Source organism: Falco naumanni, chromosome 13 (genome assembly GCF_017639655.2).
Source record: "Falco naumanni isolate bFalNau1 chromosome 13, bFalNau1.pat, whole genome shotgun sequence".
In the NCBI taxonomy this organism is placed as follows: Eukaryota; Metazoa; Chordata; class Aves; order Falconiformes; family Falconidae; genus Falco; species Falco naumanni.
This window is the reverse complement of record NC_054066.1, coordinates 751,701-774,023: the sequence shown is the minus strand read 5'-3', so window position 1 is coordinate 774,023 and position 22,323 is coordinate 751,701. Positions and strand designations below refer to the sequence as shown.

The 22,323-nt window shown below is 68.6% G+C and overlaps 1 protein-coding gene across 6 annotated transcripts; it reads right to left on the bottom strand.

Moving 5' to 3' along the window:
* Positions 1-497: 497 nt before the first annotated feature.
* NFIX (nuclear factor I X) lies at positions 498-20,747 on the bottom strand. 6 transcript variants are annotated; one of them, XM_040613294.1, is made up of 10 exons: positions 14,226-14,666; positions 12,863-13,319; positions 9,401-9,463; positions 8,874-8,948; positions 8,531-8,651; positions 7,891-8,023; positions 7,393-7,516; positions 6,881-6,940; positions 4,294-4,383; positions 498-2,649 (listed from the first exon to the last, which is right to left on the bottom strand). In XM_040613294.1, exons 1-10 carry the CDS (start codon positions 14,226-14,228, stop codon positions 2,159-2,161), a joined length of 1,617 nt encoding a protein of 538 aa, XP_040469228.1. In that variant the 5' UTR covers positions 14,229-14,666; the 3' UTR covers positions 498-2,158. The 6 variants fall into 6 exon arrangements, with proteins under 6 accessions (XP_040469228.1, XP_040469225.1, XP_040469227.1 ...); XM_040613291.1 differs by lacking the exon at positions 14,226-14,666 and adding an exon at positions 20,489-20,747 and having other exon boundaries at positions 499-2,649; positions 12,863-13,394; XM_040613293.1 differs by having other exon boundaries at positions 499-2,649; positions 12,863-13,394; positions 14,226-14,664.
* Between the last annotated feature and the right edge of the window lie 1,576 nt (positions 20,748-22,323).

Here is a 22,323-nt window from a genome sequence, read left to right as displayed (position 1 = left end):
GGGTGGGAGGAAGGCCGGGGGCGCGGACACCAGGGTCCCCTCCGGCTCGGGAGGAGGAGCCAGGCCCGGCGCTGGGGGAGGATGGGTCCCTCCTGGGGGGTGCGCACCACCCTTGGCCTCTTAAGAGTGATGGGGGAGGGGCCCACCTGGGTACATCCTGCCTCCCCCCCCCCCCCCCCCCGAAAAAAACCATCGGCCAGTTTTGAGGCTGCCCCCGTACCCTCCCCTCGGTGAGGGGACCCCATTGCCCCAGGTACGGTCGCTATGCGGACCCCATCCCCGTGGCGCCCCGTTGCTATGGGGACCACGGATGCTGCCGGCGCGACCACGAGGACCACCCCTCCCCCCCACATCTCTTGAACCCCCCCCCCCCATCCCCCCCCCCGCCCCCCCGGGACCCCTCCCCCCCCCGGGCCGAGGCGGGGCGGGGCGGGTATGACACTTTATTTCCTTTTTTTTGTCTTTTTGCCCCTTTTTCCGCGGATTTTTCCTCTTTCCCGCTCGCGGGCAGCGCCTTTGGGGGGGGGGGGGGGGGTTCCTTCTCTCCTCGGTCTGGGGGGAGGGGTCGACCCACCCCAACGGGAAATGACGTCACTACCACGTGCGGGGGGGTGGGGTGTGAGGGGCGACGTGGGGGTCCCCAAATGTGCAACGCTGGTGTGTGGGGGGCCCCGAGAGCGACGCCCCACAACATCGCATCCCTCCCCCACGGCTTGTGGAGGGGGGTGGGGGTGTCCCTAAATGGGGGTACCCAGAATTGGGGGGGGGGGGGGAGGGGTGGTGTCCCACTGCCCGGGGAGGGGCCCATTGCTGGTGGGGGGTCCCCAAATGTTGGGGGCCCCATTGCTGGTGGGAGGCCCCTAACTGGGGGCCCCAAAATGGGGGGAACCCTAAAATTGGGGGAGGGGCCTGATTCCCGAGGGGGGGGGGGCACTGCTGGTGGGAGGGGTCCCGGGGGTGGGGGGGGGTCCCAAAAACCTGGGGTAGGGGGCCACAAAAAAGGGGTTCACCCCAGTGGGGGTCCCCAAAACAGGGGCCCTAATGATTGTCCCCGGTTTGGGGGGGCCCATTCCGGGGGGCGGGAAGGCACACGGGGGGGTCTAAGGCAAATGCAATTTTGGTCCATATGACCCCAAAACCCGGGGGCCGGGGAGGGGACGCCCCAAAACTGCCCCGGGGGGTGGGTGGGTGGGGCCCCATCCCATCCCCTTGACACCAAAATTAGCCGAAGGTGCAGAAAACCCCAAAAATGAGCAAAATGCCCCCAAACTCCCCCCCGGCTGCCACCACCCCAGTCGTGGGCCCCATGGTGGGAACTGGGGACCCCGGGAACCCTGCAAATGCGGGGCCAGAGCAAAACTACCCAAAAACAATAATAAAAAACAGAAAATTGCCGGAGGGGGCACTCCCATGGGCAAAATCAAGGAAAATTGGGGGGGGGTCCCCAAAAAAAGCACTTGGAGAGCTGGGGGAGGGGTGAAAGAGGGGGTTTGACCCCAAAATGGGAGGTTTGACCCCCAGAGGGGGAGGGGGGGAGTTTGACCCTGGGGGGGGGCATTAAATGGAGGGGGGGGGGGGGGGGGGGGCTTGACCCTGAACATGGGAGTTCAACCTCAGAGGAGGGGGGGGGACAACCCACAATGGCGGGGGGTGGGGGGGTGTTGTCCCCAAGTGTGGAGACCGGACCAAAAAGGGGGGAGGGAAGAATGAACAATGAACCCCAAAAGGGGGATGGGCCCCAGATGGGGTGGTCTGACCCAAAACGGGGGAGGTTTGACCCCCAACCCAGAGGAAAGGGGGGGGGTTTGACCCCAATTGGGGTTGGACCCCAAAACGCAGGAGTTTGACCCCAAGGGGGGGGGGGGGGGGCCTCGCCCGGGGGTAATTGCACTTAATTAAAAAAATGAGCTGGGGGGCAGGGGAGAGGGGACCCCAAAGCCGGGGGGGGGGGGGGGTATGGTGTGTGTGTTTATAAAGGGATTCAGGGTGTTTCAGGCCCCCCTGGCCCCACTCGCTGGCCTGCAGCAAGGGAGCCCCCTGCACATGCGTGTACGGTGCGTGTGCGAGTGCTGGTGACCAGGGCACACGCGTGTGCAGGGGCGGGGGTGCACACGTGTGACCATGCGCAGAGCTGGGGGGGTCGGGGTTGGGTTCGAGGTCAGGGGTTGGGGGGGAGTGTATGTGGTGGTGGGGGTGCGCAGGCGTGTGTGCGTGCGTAGTGTGACCACACAATGCCAGGCGTGCACACACATGTGCAAACATGTGCAAATGCATGTGCCTCATACGTGTGTATGTGTCCCCCCTTGAATTGCGGCTGGGGCGGGAGGGCCCAAACACCCCCGGCTAGGGCTGGGGGGGGGGGCCCAAACACCCCTGAGTGGGCCCAGGGTGACCCTGTCTGTGCCGGGGGTGGGAAGGAATTGGGGGGAGGGGGGGCGGGATCCCGGGGGGGGAGGCTTGGGGGGGTTGGGGACATCAGAGAGGCCGAACCCTCATCCACGTCGGGGGGGAGCTGGGGCCCCCCCGGGGGCGGACGGTGGCAGGGGGGGGGCCGAGGGGGGCTGCGGCTTTTTTTTTTTTTTTTTTCTTTTTTTCTCCTTTTTCCGGGCGGTTTCTCCTCGTCCGGGGGCAGCGTCAGAGGAACCAGGACTGGGGGAAAAATTGGGGGGGGGGGAGGGGTGAGTAGTGCAGGAGGGGCTACCCTAAGCCCATGGTTCCCCCCAGACCCCCAGCATCCCCCCAACATCCTCCCAGCATTCCCTAGGGCTGCAACAGGGGTAACTGGGGGGTTGGTGGTGGGACCCACGCTGGGGGGGGCTCAGGCCCTCGTGCAGTCAGGCCCCACCTGTGACACTGAGGGGGTCCCGTGTGCCCGAGGGGCCCAGGTGTCCGGGTGGTGGCCCCTGCCTCAAGGCAGGCACATGGGGTCGGGGTGGGGGGGGGGTGGGGGGAGGGTTGGGGGGGGTCGGGGGGGGGGGGTCGGAGGGCCCCACCCAGCACCGCGTGCCAACCGGGGCACGGCACCACCATGCCATTGGCTACCGAGCCACCGCACCACCAAGCTGAGCCAATCAGAGCGCAGCTGCCCGCCGCAGCGCCAGCAGCCTGCCAAGGCCTCAAAGGTGCCAGCCAATCCGCTGTTAGCTCCTCCCCCTCCTGCCTGCTAGTGCCAGCCAATCAGGCAACACCTAGCTGGCCCGCTGAGGCCCCCCATTGGCCATCAGCCCTGGGGCCCCCCCGCTGGCCTATTGGCTCCACGCCCTGCTCTCCAGCGCCAGCCAATCAGAAGCTGCCACCACAGGGCAGGCAGCCAATCGGGCGTCGTGCCATGGAGCCGGGGGCCAATGGGGTGCCCTGCTGGGGGTCATGACCCCTGGCCCACGGTGCCACGGTGATGGGGGTGCAGGTTGCCATGGCAACGCTGGGGCAGGGTCCCACCCCTCCATTGTTCCCAGCAAGGCCCAACAATGACATCATGTCTCGTTGCCCCCGGCAACCAGACGGGTCAGGCGGGATGGGGGGGGTCCCAGTCCCCCCAGTGCCTCCCAGTTTGGCAGCTGGGGGCTGGAGGGGTGTTTCTTATTACCTGCCTAATTAGCCCCCGGTGGGCGGGAGGGGCAGGGCTGGGGGCAGGGGTGTTGGGGTGTGGCTGGGGAGGGGAAGGGGCAGGAGAGTGGGGGCACACACAAGTGGGGGACACACATGTGTCTGAGAGGGGACACGTGAGCAAGTGGGACATGACATGAGAGTGGGGGGACACACAAGAGTGGGCACAAGAGTGGGGGGGACATGAGAGTAGGAAGGTCAAAAGAGTGTGGGGGGACATGGGAGGGGACACAGGAGGGGGACCTGTCTGGGAGGGGACGCACAGGTTGGGGGACACCCACAAGTTGGGGGGACACCCATAGAGGGGTGTCTGGGAGGAGACGTGTGAGCGGGGGACACACACACATGTCCAAGGGGGGACCATGGGGGGACCCAGGTGTTCAGGAGGGGACCCATAGTTGGGGGGACGCAAACCTGCAAGCACTGGGGAGACCCATGAGTGGGACACCCCCGCCCACCCCCACTGGGAGGGGAGGGGACACACAAGTGTAGGGGGGAACCACGTTTCTCGTTGCATGTCACCTCCCGTGGAGGGGACCCATGGGGGGAAGGGAACCAGGTGTCTAGGAGGGGACCCACGGGTTGGGGGTACCCACAAGTGGGGAGGGGCCATGAGCATGGGGGGGGACCCCAATGTCTGGGAAGGGACCCACAAGTATTTTGGAGGGGGGAGGGGGAGGGTCCTACCTGCTGCTGGGGGAGGGTCAGAAAGTTGCCGTCGCGGGGTCCGAGGCCGACAAGGCGGGGGGGCAGCGGCGGTGCCTGACGCTGCGAATGCTGCGGGGAGAGCGGGCTCAGCCCAGCCCACGCGTGACACAGGCGTGCTGAGACCCCGCCGAGGGGGACACCCCAGGGAATGCCACCCGCCCCCTCCCCATGAGAAGCCATGGGGCCGGGGTACACATGTGTGCATGTACGTGCACGTGGCTGCACACATGTGTGCACAGGGTGAGGCCACGCATGCGTGACCACACACGTGTGTGCATCCAGGGCTGCGCGTGTGCAGCCTCCCCTGCGCAGGGATTCAGGGAGGGGGTGCTCATGCAGCACCAGGACTCCCCTCCCAGGGGACACCCTCCCCCCCAACAGTACTTACCTGTGGGGACCCCCCCATGTCCCCCCCCCTGCCCCAAGGGTGGAGCCAGAAGGAACTGCAGCCATCCTGGTGCCCCCCACACCCCCAACAGGGGACCCAGGCATCCAGCCCCCCCGCCGGCACAAGGGACTGGGCAGCCTGTGCCCCCCACCCCCCAACCGCCCCCCCCCTCACCGAAAATGGGGTAAAACCAGGGAAAAATGGAAAAGGGGTAAAACAAACTGAAAATGGGGTGATGAGGCGCCGGCAGGGCCATGGCGGAGGTGCCCGGGGTCAGGGGACTGTGATGGGGGACGGTGACAGCAATGACGATGCGGAGAAGGTGATAATGCATGGGCAGCCGGGCCGGGTCACCCTGTCACCTTGTGTCACACACACCCCCGCCCCCGTCACCGTCACCTCCACCCCCCTCCACCTCACCCACCACCCCCACCCCACTCACCACCCCTGTCACCTGCTGCCCCCACCCCCTCACCCCCGCCCCAACCCTGGGGGTCACCTCGGTGCCACCCATGTCCTCGGTGCCATCCTGCGCCTGCCTGTGCCACCGCCGGGTCGCCCCAGGGCCACTGTCACCACTTGCATCACCTGCACCCCACTGCACCCCACTGCTGTGCCCCCCCACGACCGGGCACCCCGTCATGGCACCCCTGCACCCCACTGCTCCAGCAACCCCCACACACCCCACTGCTTCCCCCCTCCGTGCCCCACTCCTGCACCCCCCCACAACGGCTGACCCCCCTCCCCCCACGGCCCAGGTCCCGGCTGCGGGTGCAGTGGGGTGCAGTGGGGCGCAGTGGGGTGCAGGTGCTGGGGACTTACGGGGTGCCGCGGGCGCTCCGCCCTGGGGGCCGCTGGGGGCTTTGGGCTCCGGCGGGGGCAGGGGCAAGGGTCGGGCCAGGGGGGCCCCCGTCGCCCCCCCGGCCCGACCCTGTGCCCCGCACGGCTGCAACGAGAACACGGTGACGGGCACCCCGGGGGGGACCCCCCAGGTTGGGGGTGGCCGCACGGTGGCATGGGGAGGGGGCGGTGGCACAGGGGACACGGGTTCGCGAAGGGGGGGAGTCCCCAGGGGTTTGGGGGGGTGGGGGGGGTGTCCCAGCGTGGGGGTCCCCGTCACCCCGGTCCTGGCCCCTCCGCTACAGGCAGCGCGGCTGCCCGGGCACATCTGCATACAAGCTCCGCCTCTGTTACTGTATTTGCATGACAGCCCCGCCCCTATGGCCTTATTTGCAAAAAGCCTATCAATTTGCACTCCGGCACCGCCTCTGCGCCTCAGTTGCATACAGGCTCCACCTCCTGACATTCATTTGCATATAGGCCACACCTCCGGGGATGTGCCTTGTGCGGGTCCCACCTCCGCGTCCTAATTTGCATACAATCCCTGCCTCCAGGGAAACTACCCCGCACAGGCTCCGTCTCCTGCCGCTACATTTGCATACAGGCCCCGCCCCCATGGGCACACACTGCCACGGAGACCGGGCGCCTCGGTGGTCCCCCGGGAGCTGCGCAGGGACCAGCGACCCCACCGGTCCCAGTGACCCCACTGGGGGTCCCAGCACTGGTCCCAACAACTGGACTAGTCCCGGCACTGGTCCTAGCGCACAGCACTGATCCCAGCATCTGGACTAGCCCCAGTGCCTGGACTGGTTCTGGCACTGGTCCCAGCACGGATCCCAGTGCCTGGCGCTGGTCCCAGCACTGGTCCCAGCCTGCAGACAGGTCGCAGCACGGGTCCCAGCACTCAGACTGGTCCCAGTGGCCGGTACTAGTCCCAGCATTGGTCCTGGCACCCAGACTGGTCTCGGTGCCTGGTACTGGTCCCAGCATTGGTCCTGGCACCCAGACTGGTCCCAGTGCCTGGCACTAGTCCCAGCACCCAGCACTAGTCCCAGCATTGGTCCTGGCACCCAGACTGGTCCCAGTGCCTGGTACTGGTCCTGGCACTAGTCACAACACTGGTTCCATCCCCGCAGATCCCCAAGTGCAGGGTCAGACAGGAGCGTGGGACGGGGCGGGGGGGAGGGGTGTCAGCACCCCCTAGACTCCCACAGCATCACCACATCGACACGTCCCCCATCACTGTCTCCCTACATCCCTCCGCCCGCGCACACCCCCCAGCATCCCTGTCCCGCCGAGCGTCCCCTGCGTGTCCCACTCCCCACATCCCCATCCCACCTGGGGGCCCTGGGCGGCACCGTCGGCGCAGACGAACTGGACGAAGTCCTTGAGCGAGTCCTGCCCGTGGTGGTAGCGGATGGTGGGGTGGGCGAAGTAGGGGCTCGACTGGGGCAGGAGGGACCCCGACGGGAAGTGCAGCGCCGAGGCCGTGGCCCGCGGGCTGCCTGCAAGGACCCTCAGCGCCAGCCCGGGCAGCCGTGGGACCCCCAGGGAACGCGGGACACAGGGAAGGGGTCCCAAGTCCTCCCAGGGGTATGGCCACGGGGACAGGGCACAAGTGTCCGAGGATTTCCACCCCCCACCAGTGTTCCCCTGCTGCCAGAGCCGCGTTTGCTCAGGTGGGACCCAGGGGTCACCCTACCACCCGGGGGGTCCCGAGGAGCTTGGGGGCATGGGGGGCATGGATGGGTGAGGCAATGCAGAGGGGGTCCCCTGGGAGAGGCGCAGGGTGCTGGGGGTGGGTGGGCTCCCTGGGGGGGAGGGGGTTGTCCTTGGCGGGGGGGTCTCACCGGGGCGGACGCCAGCCAGGACAGGCAGGGGGTGGTGGCCGAAGGCCATGCGGGGGGCAGCCCCGTGCCCCGACAGGGCACTGCAGAAATCCAACTTTCCCGACTTCTTCAGCGCTGCCGGGCCGGGGGGGCCCGGGGGGGGGGGGGGGGGCACCCGGACCCCAGCACCCCCACGGCCCACTGGGGACCACCTACCCCCCCTGTACCCCCAGATTTCTCCCACACCCCAATGTCCCCTCCTCAGGCCTCCCAGCACCACCCACCCTACCCCCCAGCTCTCAGGGAACCCCCCTGGCTCCCAACACCACCCCGCATTCCCTCCCCAAGCCGCCTGCGCCCCTGTAGCCCCCCTTTGCCCTTTATTGCCCACGCTCCCCCCCATCCTTTTATCACCCATTCATATCCCCATCCACCCCTAGGGACCCACTGCACCCCCCCGATCCCCTTTGTCACCCCCTCCCACACCCACACGCCCCCATGTCCCCTGCATCACCCACCAGTGTCAACGTCCCCCCCCCAGGGTCCCTGGCTGCTGCCAGGGGCTGGGGATCGCCCCGGCCCGGGGTAGAAGACGTCATCCCCGGGACCCTCCAGGTCCCCCTCGTCCAGCGCCTTGGGGCGCTTCGGGCCACTGCCGGGACAAGAGTGTCACCTCCGGGGATGGGGGGGGGGGGGGTGTCATTCCCCAGGGATGGGGGTTCCCCCCCCCCCCCCAACACAGCATCACCCACCAAGAACTGAAGCATCACCCGCACTGGGGACACTGGGATGTATGGGAGTCCTGGAGGGTGCCCAGTTTGGGGGGGTATAGGGTATCCTGGAGGGCTCTCAGGTGGTTAGAGGGATCCTGAGGGGGTCCCAGGGGGCTTACCAGGTTATAATGGGGGGCTCCGGGGGGGCCAAGGGGGTTATGGGGTCCTAGGAGTTATGGGGGGACCTCACAGGGTTATGTGGGAGTCCTGTGGGGTTACAGGGGGTCCCATGAGTTATGGTGGGGTCCCATGCGGTAACGGTGGGGCTCCAAAGACTTACAGGGGAATCCGTAACTCCCAAGAGTTATGGGGGGCGGGGGGGGTGGGGGGGTGTCCCAAAGGTTATGGGGGGGTCCTGTGGGGTTATGGGGGGAGTCCCAGGGTACCTGGCGGCAGGGGGCCCCAGGGGTCGGCGGCCAAGGGCGACGGGGCTGATGTTGTAGTAGCCCCCCGAGCTCTCCAGGTCAGCCAGCGAGAAGTTGGGGCCTGATGCCGTCGCCACAGGGGCTGGGGGACATGGGGGACATGGGGGACCCACACGAGATCCCCCCAGAGCCACGCCTGTGTCCCCCATGTCTCCATTTCCCATGCCTCCCCCCACTCCCACAACACTCCTGCCTCCTGTCCCCATCATGTCCCATCCCATCACTCTCCCTGCCCCCACATCCCCCATTATTCCCCTCCGTGTCACCCTGTCCCACCCCATCCACCCCCAGTGTCCCCACTTACTCTGGGACACCCTCACCAGCTCCGTCACATTCCAGACGCCCGACGTCACGAAGCAGTCCTGGAAGGTCAGGTGCCCTGGGGACATGGGACACATGGGGGGACACCGCGCTGGGGGCGGGGCACAGGAACACCACGGGGACAGAGGGTGCTGAAGGGGGGCACTGGAACACTAGGGAGCTACAGGGCGGGGCACTGGGAGCATTGGGAGGGTCCAGGGGGAGCACCGGGAGCACTGGAAGGGTCTAGGGGACCGCAAGGGGGCACTGGGAGCACTGGGGGGTTCCAGGGGACCGTGGGAGGGGGCACTGGGAGGGTCCAGGGGGAGCACCGGGAGCACTGGAAGGGTCTAGGGGACCACAAGGGGGCACTGGGAACACTGGGGGGTTCCAGGGGACCGTGGGAGGGGGCACTGGGAGGGTCCAGGGGGAGCACTGGGGGCACGGGGAGGGTCCAGGGGACCGTGAGAGGGGGCACTGGGAGCACAGGGAGGGTCCTGGGGACCGCGGGAGGGCACTGGGGGGGCTTACCATTGGGCAGTGGTTTGATGTCCGCGTCTCCCTGGGGGTTTGAACTGTCAGATTGTCCGGAGTCTGTGGGAGGGACGGGCTCAGGCCCGGACATCGGGATCCCCCCCCAGAGTCTGGGCTCCCCCCGCCCCCCCCCCCTTCCCCCCCCCCGCCCGGGACCCGAAGTCTGGGGTCCTCGCCCCACCCTGGGGGAGGGGCAGTCCTGGCCACCCGGGTCCCAGCACTGAAGGGCCCCTTGTTCCCGCGGGGTCGTTTGAGGTGAACGTCCGCCGGGACCTCGGCTGCGCCTGGGCAGCTCCCCTCTCCCAACCCCCACCCTGTGGGGGACCCAGGCATCCAGGTGCCCCCCCCCCTCCCCATACAGGCCCCAAGCATCTGGGTGCCACCACCTCCCCCGTCCCCCCTCCCCCGAGGGGACCCAGGTGTGTGGGTGCCCCTTGGCTGGGTGATGGGCGGGGGGGCATGTGCAGCAGCCGCAGGGGGCCGGGGGGGGGCCAGGGCTGGCAGGGGGCCGGGTTGGGCCAGGCTGGGGGGGGGGCTGGGGGCCGCCGTGGGGCCGGGCTGGGGGCCAGGAATGCACTGGCCCCCCGCCAACGGGCAGCGCCAACAAAGCAGCCATTGTCTGCACCGAGTCGGGGTTGTGGGGGGGCACCTGGACGCCTGGGTCCCCCCCCAGCACCCTCCCGCACGCCTTCCCCCCCCGCCCCCACCCCCCCCCCCCACCCCAGTGGCAACCACCATCTGCCTCAGACACCTGGGTCCCCCTCACACCCCCACCCCCAATGCCAGGGTGTCCCACCCTCGCCTTGACACACACCACCCCCCCCCTCCCCCCCATTCCCAACACCTCCCCATCACCACCCCCCCGGGGTACCAAGTCCCCCCCCCCCCCATCCCAGGGACCCAGGCATCCGGGCCAGGGAGGGGCAGGAGGCCAGGTCCCCTCCCCCCTTTTGGCCCTGCCGCATCACCCTGTGGGGTCAGGGGTCAGCAGGGCGCGTGCCGGGTCACGACCTCTGCAGGGGGGTCGCGTGGCGGGCGTGTGCCGCCCTACCCCCACTGCCCACCCAGACGCCCGTGTCCTCCCGCAGCCCCCAGACTCGGGGAGACCCAGCAGGGGGTCCTGTGAGCTGGGGGGAGCCTGGATGCCTGGAGCCTGAGCGGGCCCCCAGACCCCCTTCCCTCAGCCCCCCCCCCATCCCATGCCTCAGTTTCCCTGCCTCCAAACTGGACCCAGCAACACCCCCTGCCACGTCCCTGTAGGTTCCCAGCCCCACAGCGTCCCCACAGTGTCCCTGTGTCCCCAGCCCCAGCAGGGGGTTCAGGTGCCATTGGGCAGCTGTGCCCTGACCCCCCCGGGGGGGGCCCCCCCCTCCCGCACCTGCGTCCCCCGGAGCCAGGCGCTCGGGCGGCAGCGGCTGCGTCCGTCACCTGCGCAGCCCCCGCAGCCCCTATGGATCCCGCCAGCCACACGGACCCCGATGGCTGCTTGCAGCCCTGTGGGCCCTACAGACCCACCTGGAGCCCCACAGAGCCCAAGAGACAGGTGCCAGCAGAGCCCCATAGAGCCCGCAGAGCCCTATAGAGCTCCACAGATCCCCACAGATCCCACAGATCCCCCAGATCCCCACAGATCCCACAGATCCCAATAGAGCCCCAGACATGGAGGTCTCAGCAGAGCCCTATAGAACCCACCAAATCATATAGAGCCCCATAGCCCACAGAGCCCTATAGAGCCCCACAGAGCCAAATAACCCCCACAGAACCCTATAGCACCCCATAGAACCCCAGACACGGGGGTCCCAGCGGTGCCCTATAGAGCCCAAAAAGCCCTATAGAGCCTCACAGAGCCCTATAGAGCCCCGGACACAGAGGTCCTAGCGGAGCCCTATAGAGCCCCACAGCTCCACCTGAGACCTCAGAGACCTACAGACCCTATGGGACCCCCTCGCAGGTGCCTGCAGACCCCTACGGACACCTATAGACCCCCCCAGCCTAGAGCCTGAGCCCCCGGCAGGGAAAGGGACGCCAGTGTCTGGGCGTGCCCCCCCCATGGGGCAGGTTGGCAGCAAGGGGGCCACCACCAGCACGGCCCCGGGGCACACGCGTGACCAGAGACATGTTGGAGGGTCCCCAGCACAGAGGGGGTTATTGCAGGGGGGTGACACATGGTAGCACAGGGGTCTCCAGCACTTGGGGGGGGTGTCCCCCATCCCAGGAGGGTCCCACCATGGGGCTGCAGTGCCGCAGCGCGTTTCGGGTGCCAAAAGGCGCCGCCATCTTACGCACGGGGGGGGGGGGGGGGTTGGCACTGCGCCCCCCCCCAGCCAGCAGCAGCCAAAGGGCCCCCAGGCGGGGGGGGGGAGGGGGGGGGGCAAGGGGGGTAAAGAGGGGGGCGGGGAGCCAGGGCTGCGTACAGGGCCTCGTGCCGAGCACAGGGGCACGGTGCCAACCGGGGCCATTTTGGCGGCGCCGGGTGGGAGCTGCGTTGGGGATTTGAGCCCCGCCAGGCGGGCAGGGGAGGGGGCTAGGGGGGGTGAGGGGGGGGGCTGCAGGGCTCCCCCACGGACGTGCTGAGATTTGGCACATGAGCCTGTGGAGGGGTTTTGTCTTGGGGGGGGGTGGGAGCGAAGGATACACACCCCAACGTGCCCTCTTCTTTACCCTGCCACCCCCCCTCCCCAATTCACATGAGGGACCGAGGTGTCTGAGCCGCCCCGCAGTGAGGACCCCGGCACCTAGAGGCCGACCACTGGTAAAGTGACCCAAAATCCCTTGCTTTAGCCGCAAAATGATGCCTCCCACTAGCAGGAAAAATGGGACCAGGTGTTCCAGCTTGGTGTCCCCCGCTGGCACACGCACCCCCTCCCCCCCCCCGTGCCCCCCACCCCATGCACACGTCTGTCCCCATCGCAGCCCCTGCGGCACTGCGCGCGCGTTCCCCCTCCGCCCTGGCACTGTGCGCACACGCGTATGCACTGCTGGTGCCCTGCAGGCACGGGGGCGGATGCCCCTCGCACGCCCGCGTCTCAGCCGGCACAAAAGCATCCACGGGGAGCCCGTCCCATGGCATTGCACGGCACTGGGTGCCCGGTGGAGCCCAGTGCCCAGTACGGCACAGAGCTTGGTCCGGCGCCCACGGCGCATGGCTCACGGTGCGCAGTCTGGCACGGCGTGCGGCACACGGCTTGGCACGCGGCACGTGGCGCGTGTTTTGGCACACGGCGCGGCTTTGTGCGAGGCACGCGGGGGATGGCGCCCCCGGCCAGGGCCACCCCAGGTGGGCATGGAGCAAAAGGGGGGGCCCCCAGGTGACTGCGCAGAACCACGGAGCCAGCGCAGCCCCAGCGCAGGATCCAGCTGCGGCGGTCCCTGTGGCGTCATGGCAGGGATGGTGGGGACCTCTGTGCCCCTCCGGAAATGCCCTGCCCACCCCCACCCCCCACTGCGCCCCCTACTCACCAGGTGCATGGACGAAGTAAGCCAGGTAAAGGTCGAGCTCCTTGATGGTGACGCCGATGTGGTGGGGCTGGACGCAGAGGCCGGGGCTGGCGCACTGCGGTGCCTTGGCCAGGCGCTCGCCATCGGTGCTCTCCAACGGGACGCCCTTGAAGAGGATGACCATCACCAGGTCCAGACGCCAGACCTTGTCGGCTTGGCGCAGGCAGTCGATGCGGCGTATCTTGCCCTTCTGGTCAGGGTTGGAGAGGACGCAGCAGGGTGCTTTCTTGCCAGTGACGGAGAGCACGAAGTCCTCACGGCACTCGGGCCGGATGTCCTTCCGCAGCTTGGCCAGGAGGCGCGAAGCCCATTTCTGCTTGACCTCCGGCTTCTCGCCCAGCAGCTCGTCCTTGACAGCACGTTCCTCCTCCTTCGACATCCTCTTCTCGTGCTTCTTGAAGTACTTGCGCTTGCGGGCCTGCAGGTTGAACCAGGTGTAGGAGAAGGCCCGGACGTGGGGCAGCAGCGCCTCGATGAAGGGGTGGAACTCATCCTGTGGGGTAGGGGGTGGGGGGCGTCAGTGGGGTGGCTGCCCCCCACAGCAGCTCCCCGGGGGATCCCCCCCCCCATCCCCGGCATCCCACGCACAGAGCTCCCCAGGGGGGATGTGCGGTCCCAGCACCGCAGCAGGGGCAGCCCTGGGGATGGTCCCATCCTGTGTAGGAAGCTTCAGGGTGCTAGTGCTGGGCAGGGGTTGTTCCCCCCCCCCCTCCCGGTATGGCTGTGTGCAGGGATGGTGGGGGGTGCTCCTGGAGGCACCCCCGTTCTGCCCTGTCCCAGCCCCTGGGGATGCTCGCACTGCCTTGGGCGCTGCTGGGTACCAGGGATGCAGGATGTGGCCCCCGGGGTGGTCCTGGGGGGCTGGGGGGGGGGGGGGGGGGAGGGAGGAGGCAGCCCCGTCCCGGGTGGGGGTGCATACCGGGGGTTCTGGTGCCCAGTTGGCTCCGGAGACGAGGCGGCTGCCGACCTTGGTGCCAGTGCGGCCCCGCGGGGCTCCCGTGTGCCCAGCCCGGGGACAACTCGGCTCCAGTCCCCAGCCCTGGTCCCCGGCCCTGCCTGGCTCCCGGTGATGCTCCCGCTGCCGTCGGGGCTCGGCTCCCCCGAAGCCGTCCCCAAGCCACTTGCCCGGTCCCGGTCCCCGCTGCCAGCCCCGCGCCCGGTGCCACCGACCCCTGCCGGTCCCCGGTGTGCCACCCCCCGTCCCCTGTATCAGCTGCCAGCGCCACCGGTCCCCGTCCCCCGTCCCTGCCCGTTAGTGCCGTCGGTCCCCAGCCCCATCCCGGTCCCGGACCCCGGTGCCCGTCCCCGCCGGTTCCGACCGTACCATCGCGGCGGCTCATCCCGGCTGTGGGCAGCTGCCAGTCGGGCCCCGGCGGGGCAGAACCGGGGGCGGACGGACTGGGACGGGGCGCTACCGGGGGGAAGGGGTTAACGGGGGCTACCGGTGAAGGGAGGGGGGGGGGGCGGGTCCGGGGGGCGGACACTGCGGGGGGTGGGGGGGTGTCAGATACCGGGATCCCGGTTACCGGGGCGGGGTGGCGGGGTCCCAGCTGGCGGGACAGCGCGGGTCGCGGGGGTCCCTGCTGGGGTTGGGTAGAAATGAGGGGGAGGGGGGGGTAATGATGGGGAGGGGTCCCGGTGCGGGGGTCCCGGTGCCGCCGCGGAGCCGCAGCCGGAGCCGCCGCCGCCGCCGGGCGCGGAGCGCGCGGAGCCGCCGCGGCCCCTTTTGGCACCGGGACCGGCGCGGCGGCGGCCAATGGGAGCGCAGCGCGCGGGGGGAGTGGCCACCCTATTGGTGGAAGCGGGGGGGCGGGACCCGCGGTGGGGAGGGGGGGGGGGGGGCGGCGGAGTTCGGGGCCGGGACACAGTGATGGGGGGGAAGAGGGGGGGGTCAGCGGGACAGAGCGCAGCCGTGAGGGCACGCACACCACACACACGCACACCCACTTTGGCCAAAACACGGGGATCTGCACCCAAAATTATCGGGGGTGGGGGGTGGGGAACGACCCTCCTGCAAAATCCGTCGTGCAAAAGCCTCGTGCAAGGCAAGGGGGTCGAGCGAGGACGCCGGGGACCGCGCTGACACCAGGGGCCCATCCTGGGAGTCCGAGGGGGTCCGTGCCCCGCCCCCCTCCAGACACACCCCGGGGAGGGGGGGGGGGAGGGCCCCGATTTTGGCCGCTTTCCCCAGCATCAACGGCCCAAAACCTCCATTTCTGCCCCCAAATCCCGACGCAGCACTCGGAGCCAACCCCCTGCCCCCCCCCCCCCGGTAATTAATTCCCTCTGTGCAAAATAAAAAAAAACCACAAAATTTGGGCATTTTGTCATCAGAGCAGGGGGAGGCTCTGTGCGCCCACATCCCACTAGCCCCAAACCTCACGGGTTTCACCCCAAAACCGCAGTGGGGGGGGTGTGCTCCCCGGCCCCCATTCCCACTGTGCTTTGCAAAAGGCATGGAACAGGATGTGGTGGTACCGGTACCGGGGGGGAGGGGGGGGGCGGGGGTAGAGGGGGCACGGAGGGGGTTCTGAGGTTGCCCAGGGTGCTCGAACGAGGCGTCGTGGTTCACACGAGGGGTCGCACGTCACACACATCAGCCCTGCTCATGGCGCCTCTGGCCTGGCCGCCCGTGGGGGCTGGGGTTGGGGGGGGGGGGAACCTGGCATCAAAGCCCCCTCCCCACCCTACAGCCCCCTCCCAACTGGGTGCAGAGGACCTACCCAGGTCCCCTCCCTCCCCTACAGCCCACTCCCAACGGGGCTCGGGGACCCGGGCATCGAGGCCCCCTCCTACCCAGACACCCCCCGCCCCAAGTGGGCTCAGCAGCCCCAGGTGTTGGAGCCCACCAGCACCCACCCGGGCACAGGGAGGGTGCTGAACGCCTGTGTCCCCTCCCGAACGCCTGGGTCCCCTCCCTGCCCCGCCCTGGGATGCCAGGTCTGGCAAGGAAGGATCTAGAGCTTTGGCCACAGGGCTGTGCCCAGGCATCGGGGTCCCTGCCTGGGGCCAGGGTCCCCCCCGAGGGGCCAGGGACCGCGCTGAGGGGGGGTCTGGCCCTGGTGCCGCCGGGCTGCCATTGGCTGCGCCGGCCCCGCATTGAGCCGCAGTCTCGGGCGAAGCCACGTCGCCGCGTCCACAGCTGCGAGCGCCCGGCAAAGCGCCAGCGCGGCGGCAGGGGGGGGCGGCGCCGGAGCGGGAGGGAAAAGCCCAGAAAAAACAGAAAAGAGGGGAAAAAAAAAGAAAAAAAAAAAACAAAAAAACACCACCCCCCCCACCCCACCCCCCTCCCCAACACAGCCCCCCCGGCCCAGCAGTGCCCGCCCTCCCGCGCCGCTGCCAGCTCCCCCCGGCCCTCGGCTTCGCCGCGAGAGAAAACAGCCCGAAACAGCCGGAATTGCCGCCAAAAATCCCCCCGGCGGCCCCTGACGCCGCTGCCAAGACCCTCCTGTGCAAGGGGGGGGGCAGCTGTGGTGGGGGCGGACGAGCCAGGGGCGTCCTGGACCCTCAGGCTGGGGCGGGGGGGGACGTAACCACGAGGGACCCCAGGCGCAGGCCGGGACCACGGTTGTGTGTGGGGCTGGGGGGACCAGGCGCTTCAGTGGCCTCGGGGAGAATGTGCCGGATGGTTCTGGCAGGGACCTTGGTGCTTGGGGCGGGGGGGGGGGGCACCCATGATGCTGGGGGGGCGCCAGGCATGCAGGCTGCCCGGAGGGAGCCGCCTGCCTGCCACCCTGCCCGCAGCCACGTGGAGGACCCAGCCCGCTCGAGGGGAGCCTGGCTGGCCGGGACCTGCCCCCAGCGCAGCACCAGGGACGGGACCCCCGCACCCAGATCGTGCTGGGGGGCTGGGGGGGTGCCGGGCGCCGGAGGGTGGGGGCAGACGCTGCAGCAGCTCAAGGCAGCGCCGCAGGGCGTGGGGCCGATGTAGTTTGGCACCAGCGGACGCAGGCGTCCAGGCGTGCCCCCCCCCCCCCCCCCCCCCCCCCCCCCGACCCCAGCCTCCACCAAGCGGGGGTGGGGACCCAGGCTCTCGGGCAGCCCCCCCCCTCCCAAAGCCTGCTCCCTCCCCAGAGTGGACCCCAGCATCCCGACCCCCCTCTCTGTGGCCTCCTGCCAGGCCAGGCTGGGGGGGCCCCACGGTGCTGCGGCATCCAAGAAAGCTTTTTGTGGCCCATCAATAATTCAGGGTCCCCCCGGCCCCCCCAGCCTGGCCAAGGGCTCCTCCATTATTGATGCTGCCAGCACAGCCCCACGGCTGCGGGGGGGCGGGCAGACACAGAGGGGACATGGGGGGACATTGGGAGGGGGGGGGGGACACCAGCACAGCTACAAGTGCCGCAACATGGGGCTGCAGCAGCGCCAGCAGCGAAGCCCGAGCACACGCCTCGCCACGCGTGTCAGGGCGCGCGCACACACCTCATCACGCATGTCAGGGCACGCACACACACCTCGCCACGCACATGCGGCATGATGGCGCACAACCGCTCCACACGTGGGCAGCACACACCACACACACGGACAACCCCCCTCTAGAGTGGCACCCACGCCTGTCACCCGCCTCCGCCTCGCACAGCCCCAGGTGCCTCGCACGTGGCGGGGGGGTGGGGTGGGGTGCGGGGGTGGGTGGTGCCTCCCCCGCACCGATTGCATCAGCCGGTGGTACAGCCCCGCATGGCCACGCGTGGGGCACGGGGCTGTCACACACGCTTGGCAGGGGCACGCATGGGCCGCACCTTGCACACATGTGTCGCATACCTGGCGCATGCAGGGATGCAGCACAGGCGGTGTGGGAGGCAGTGCGCACACATGTTGCGCACACGCCGCACGGGGAGACACGCACTGAGCGTGCAGGCGCAGCTGCCACGTGTGCATGTCGCCTGCACGCACATCATGCACATGGTGCATGCACAGTACATGTACTCTTGTTACATACATGTGCATCCGCAGCCCCCATAACACACGCGTGCATCCTCCCTCCATCACACACACCTGCACCACACGACATACGTGTGCACATCCCCACTGTTACACACGTATGAACCCCACACCTCCCGTCGTGCACCCGCAGCCCTTTGCAAGCTCCAGCCCCTATAGCCTATAGGTGCCCAGGTCGCTGCCCCAGTCCTCGCCAGGCCCTATAGGCGCCATACAGGCCAGCTACAGGCTGGGGGGGCTGCAGTTTGGGGGTGCTGGGGCACCTCTTGCTCTCCCCCCAGCAGCTCTGCACCCTCTGCGGGTCCCGGTACTGGTGTAGTTGAAGCTACCAGGTACCCCAGCAGTGCCGCAGTGCTGTGCCATGCTGGGCTGTGCCGTGCCGCAGGCACTGGAGCTCATCCCAAACCTGCGCCACACGCCATCCCCTGACGCCACGTCCTGCCCAGGCACCGCGCTTGGCTGGGGTCTGTCACCCCGGGCACATGGTGCCTGTCACATACATGTGGTATGCGTGTTCTGTACATGGGTGTACATAGCATGCACCACACCGAAGCCCAAACCCACATTACGTTTCATGCTGCGATGTGCACGTTGGCAGCGCTGCGCGCTCTGCACTGCGGCGGGCACGGCATCAAGCATGGCACCCACCAACACCACGCTGGCATGCCCGATTTGGGGCAGGGGGTGGCTCTGCATGGGGGGAACCCCCAGCTGGGGGGTCCAGGGGAGACATGGGGGGACCCTGGCCCAGCGAGCAGCTGCAGCACCGACAGCCAGAGTGTGGTGCTGAGCCAGGGGCTGCACCCCAGTGAGGGCTGGGAGCACGCGTGCAGCTGTGGGGGCTCACGGCAGAACTGCTGCTTGTTACGCCAGCTATAGGCTATATCGGCTATAGGATACGGCGGCTATAGGGGCCAAGGGCTGGCACGGCACCAGTGGCAGAGGAGGTACAGCTTGTGCCTGGCCAGCCAAAGCTCCCAGCGGCAGGAGCTGCCGCTATACATGCTGCTATAGGTGCCGCTATACATGTCGCTATGCGTCCTGCTGTAGGTGCTGCTATGCGTGCCGCTAGCTGTGCCCACAGCTGGAGGCAGCGGCCTGATCCTGCGTGTGCTGGGGGCCTAGCCCAGCACCAGGGTGACACGAGGCCGGGGGACATGACACATAGCGGCACCGGCCTAAAACTCCCCAGAATTGGCTCAAAACCAAAAGGGGGCAGGGGGGAGTACACGCGTGTCAGCACACAGTGCCTGCACGTGCACGCGCCCTGACACGCTTCAGCGCACTCAGGATCGGGCCCACGAGGCCACCACACAGACGTGTGCCAATCCATGTGTGTACAGTGCGAGAGTGCGGGCGTGCACATGCATGTGCAGAGCACATATGTGTGCAAGGCACGATCCGAAGTGGCAACACAGGTGAACGGCTGCACGTGCAATGGGGCGTGCAAGCAGGAGCACACGCGTGTGCACCGGTCCAGGCAGGCAGGCTTAGTGGCGGGTTGCTGGCGTGTGCAGGCAGGAGCACACGCATGTGCAATGGTGTGTTGCTGGCGCGTGCACACGCGTGTGTGGGGCGGGCGCCGAAGCTGCGAGAAGCGCTGCTGGCCGCCCGCCCAGACGCAACCGGCCGCCAAAACCGCCCCGAAAAGCGGGAGAAAAGGGCAATGGAGGTGGGGGGGGGAACAACAGCAACGCCCGCCAGGGGTGGGGGGGGGGCCAGGCTGCCCCAGCAAGCAAAGTGGGACCCTGGGGGGATGCCAGGGCAGCCTCGGGGGGCCGTGGGGACCCCCACAGGGAACCCCCATAGGAACTCCCGTGCCACAGCACCCAAAATATGCCCCCACCCAGGATCTCCCGACATCGCCTCTGCCTCCTGCCCCCACTCCCCCCCCCCAACTCCTCACATACACCCCTCAATTGCCACCCCGCTCCTCACGGTCCCCTGCAACGTCCCAACAAAGCGCCCCAAGACGAGGTGTCCCCCGGCCCTTGTGCCCCCGTGGAGGTCTCTGCCTCGCCCAGCCCCACGGAACCCCCTCCCCACCACCCGGGACGACCTTTCAGCCCGACCCGGCGCTGTCCACAGGTGAAAACACCCCACGGGCACTGACGGCCCCATCCCACGGGTGACACCTCCCGTGGGACAGACACCCCCCATCTCGCCGGGGGGGGACCACCCTGAACCACCTCCTCCCCCCCACATTCCCCCCTGGGAAGGGGCTTCGCGACGGTACCGGCTGGGGGGGGGTCCCAGGGCGCTGCCCCGCTCGGGACACAGTTCCACCCGCACCAGGATGAGCACAACAGGCCCCCCCGCCCCACGGCCACTCGTGACGCGTGGCCACGGGCACCGACTGGGGGGGGCGGCAGCCTCGGAGCAGCCCACACACACACACACACTTCCCGGTACCGGTAACCGTCACCCCTCCCCACAGCAGCCCTTTTTTTTTTTTCTTTTCTTTTTTTGGAGGGGGGTGAACAACCACTTGCAGCGCACAGCAAAACCACGACTGGACACCCCCCCCCTCCACTCCCGTTACTGCCCCCTCCCCGGTACCGGCCGTCCCCCCCGCCTCCCCGGTACCGCCGCCCCTCCCGTTATCGGCCCCTCCCGTTATCGGGCCCCCCCCCCCGTTACCGGGCGTACCTGGGTGAGGCAGTACGGGGAGTACATGGCGGCAGTGTCAGCCGCGTGGGGGCATGGCGGGGGGAGGTCCGGGGGTACCGGGGGTCCGGGGGGGTCCCGGCTCCGAGGGGGGGTGCCGGTACCGGCTGCGCGCGGGGAAAGTTTGCCCGAAGTTGGCGCCCGCTGCACTTTTGCCGCGGGAAGCGCCGCGCCGGCCACGCCCCCTCTCGACCACGCCCCGGACACGCCCATTCTTGGTGAGGCTCCGCCCCCCCGCTATTGACGGCTACGCCCCCGCCTGTGTGGACACGCCCCTGCCGCGATCGCCCCGCCCCGGCCGGGAGGGACACGGGGGAGACGCGAGGGGGGGGCGGGGGGACATGGGGACACAGGAGGGACTCAGGGACACGGGGGGGGACTTGGGGGACACGGGGGGAGCAGGGGGCACTGGGGGATGCAGGGGGACACAGGTACCCCCCAGCCCCTCCCCCGGCTCCCCCCCCCCCCCCGGGCAGAGATCCCGCAGCCACTGGCCCAGGTGAGGGAGCCCAGGGCGTCCCCACTGGCGACGGTGACAACAGCAGTGGCAGTGCTGGTGGTGGCAGTGGGGAGAGTGACACGGTTTAGTGACCACTGCAGCAGCAGTGACGTGACAGCGGTGGTGGCAGTGCCAGGGAAGTGACAGTGCTGGTGGTCATGGCATGGCAGCATTGGTGACTGTGACAGTGGTGGTGGCACTACCAGAGCCAGTGCCATGACAATAACAGTGCCGCTGACAGTGACAGTGCCACAACAATGACAACGTCAGTGCTGGTGACCATCATGCCAGTGCCAGCACCGATGACAGTGACAGCAGCAGTGTCACAGCAGCACCAGTGACAGTGCCATGATGATGACAGTGCTGGTGACAATGCTGCCAGTGCTGGTGACAATGCTGCTGGTGGTGGCAGTGCCGGTGACAGTGACAGTGCCACGACAATGACACCACCGGTGCTGGTGCCACACCAGTGCCAGCACCGATGACACTGACAGCGCCAGTGCCACTGCGGTGTGGGTGACAGTGGCAGTGGCGATGGCAGTGGTGGTGGCTGTGACAGTGGCAGCCTCATCTGTCATTCCGGCTGCGGCCGCGTCCCTCCACCATCTGTCACCACCCGGTGCCAGCGCTGGCACTGCCACTGCCACCACCGCCACCCCTTCACTGCCAGAGATGCTGTCACCGTGGTGTCCCCACCGTGTCCCTGAGGGGCCATGTGAGGCCCCACAGCCTTGGCGTGACCCTGGTGTCACCAGCACCTCCGGGGGTCCCTGGGCCAGGGGACAGCAGCTGGAGGGGACACCCGGAATGGAGGGGGGGCTCAGTGTCCAACAGCCAGTCTCCCTGGCTGTTGTGCCCCCCCGGGTGGGGGAGGGGAGGGTGGGCACAGATGTGGCCCTCCCCCATGCTGGGCTGCTGCCACGGGTTGGGGGGGGGCACATGGCTGGCCGGGGGAGGGGGACACAGGACACTGCTGTCTTGGGGTGGGGCACTACTATTCTGGGGGGGTGGGGGACATTGCTGTCCTGGGAGGGGGGGGACACTGCTGTCCTGAGGGAGGGGGACAGACACTGGTGTCCTTGGGAGGGGACATGGCTGCACAAAGCCCCCCGCCCTGCCTGGCCTCCCCAGGCACACGGGGCAGGGGGTGTGTGACACCTGGGGAGAGGGTGGTCCCGGGCATCCAGGCACCTGGTGCCCCCCTGGCCAGAGGGGACCCAGGTGTCTGGCGTGTGTGAGTCCCCGTGTCCCTGTGCACATGCATGTGCAGCCAGCATGTGTCACACGGGGCCCCCTGAGCACACCCCTCCCCCACCCC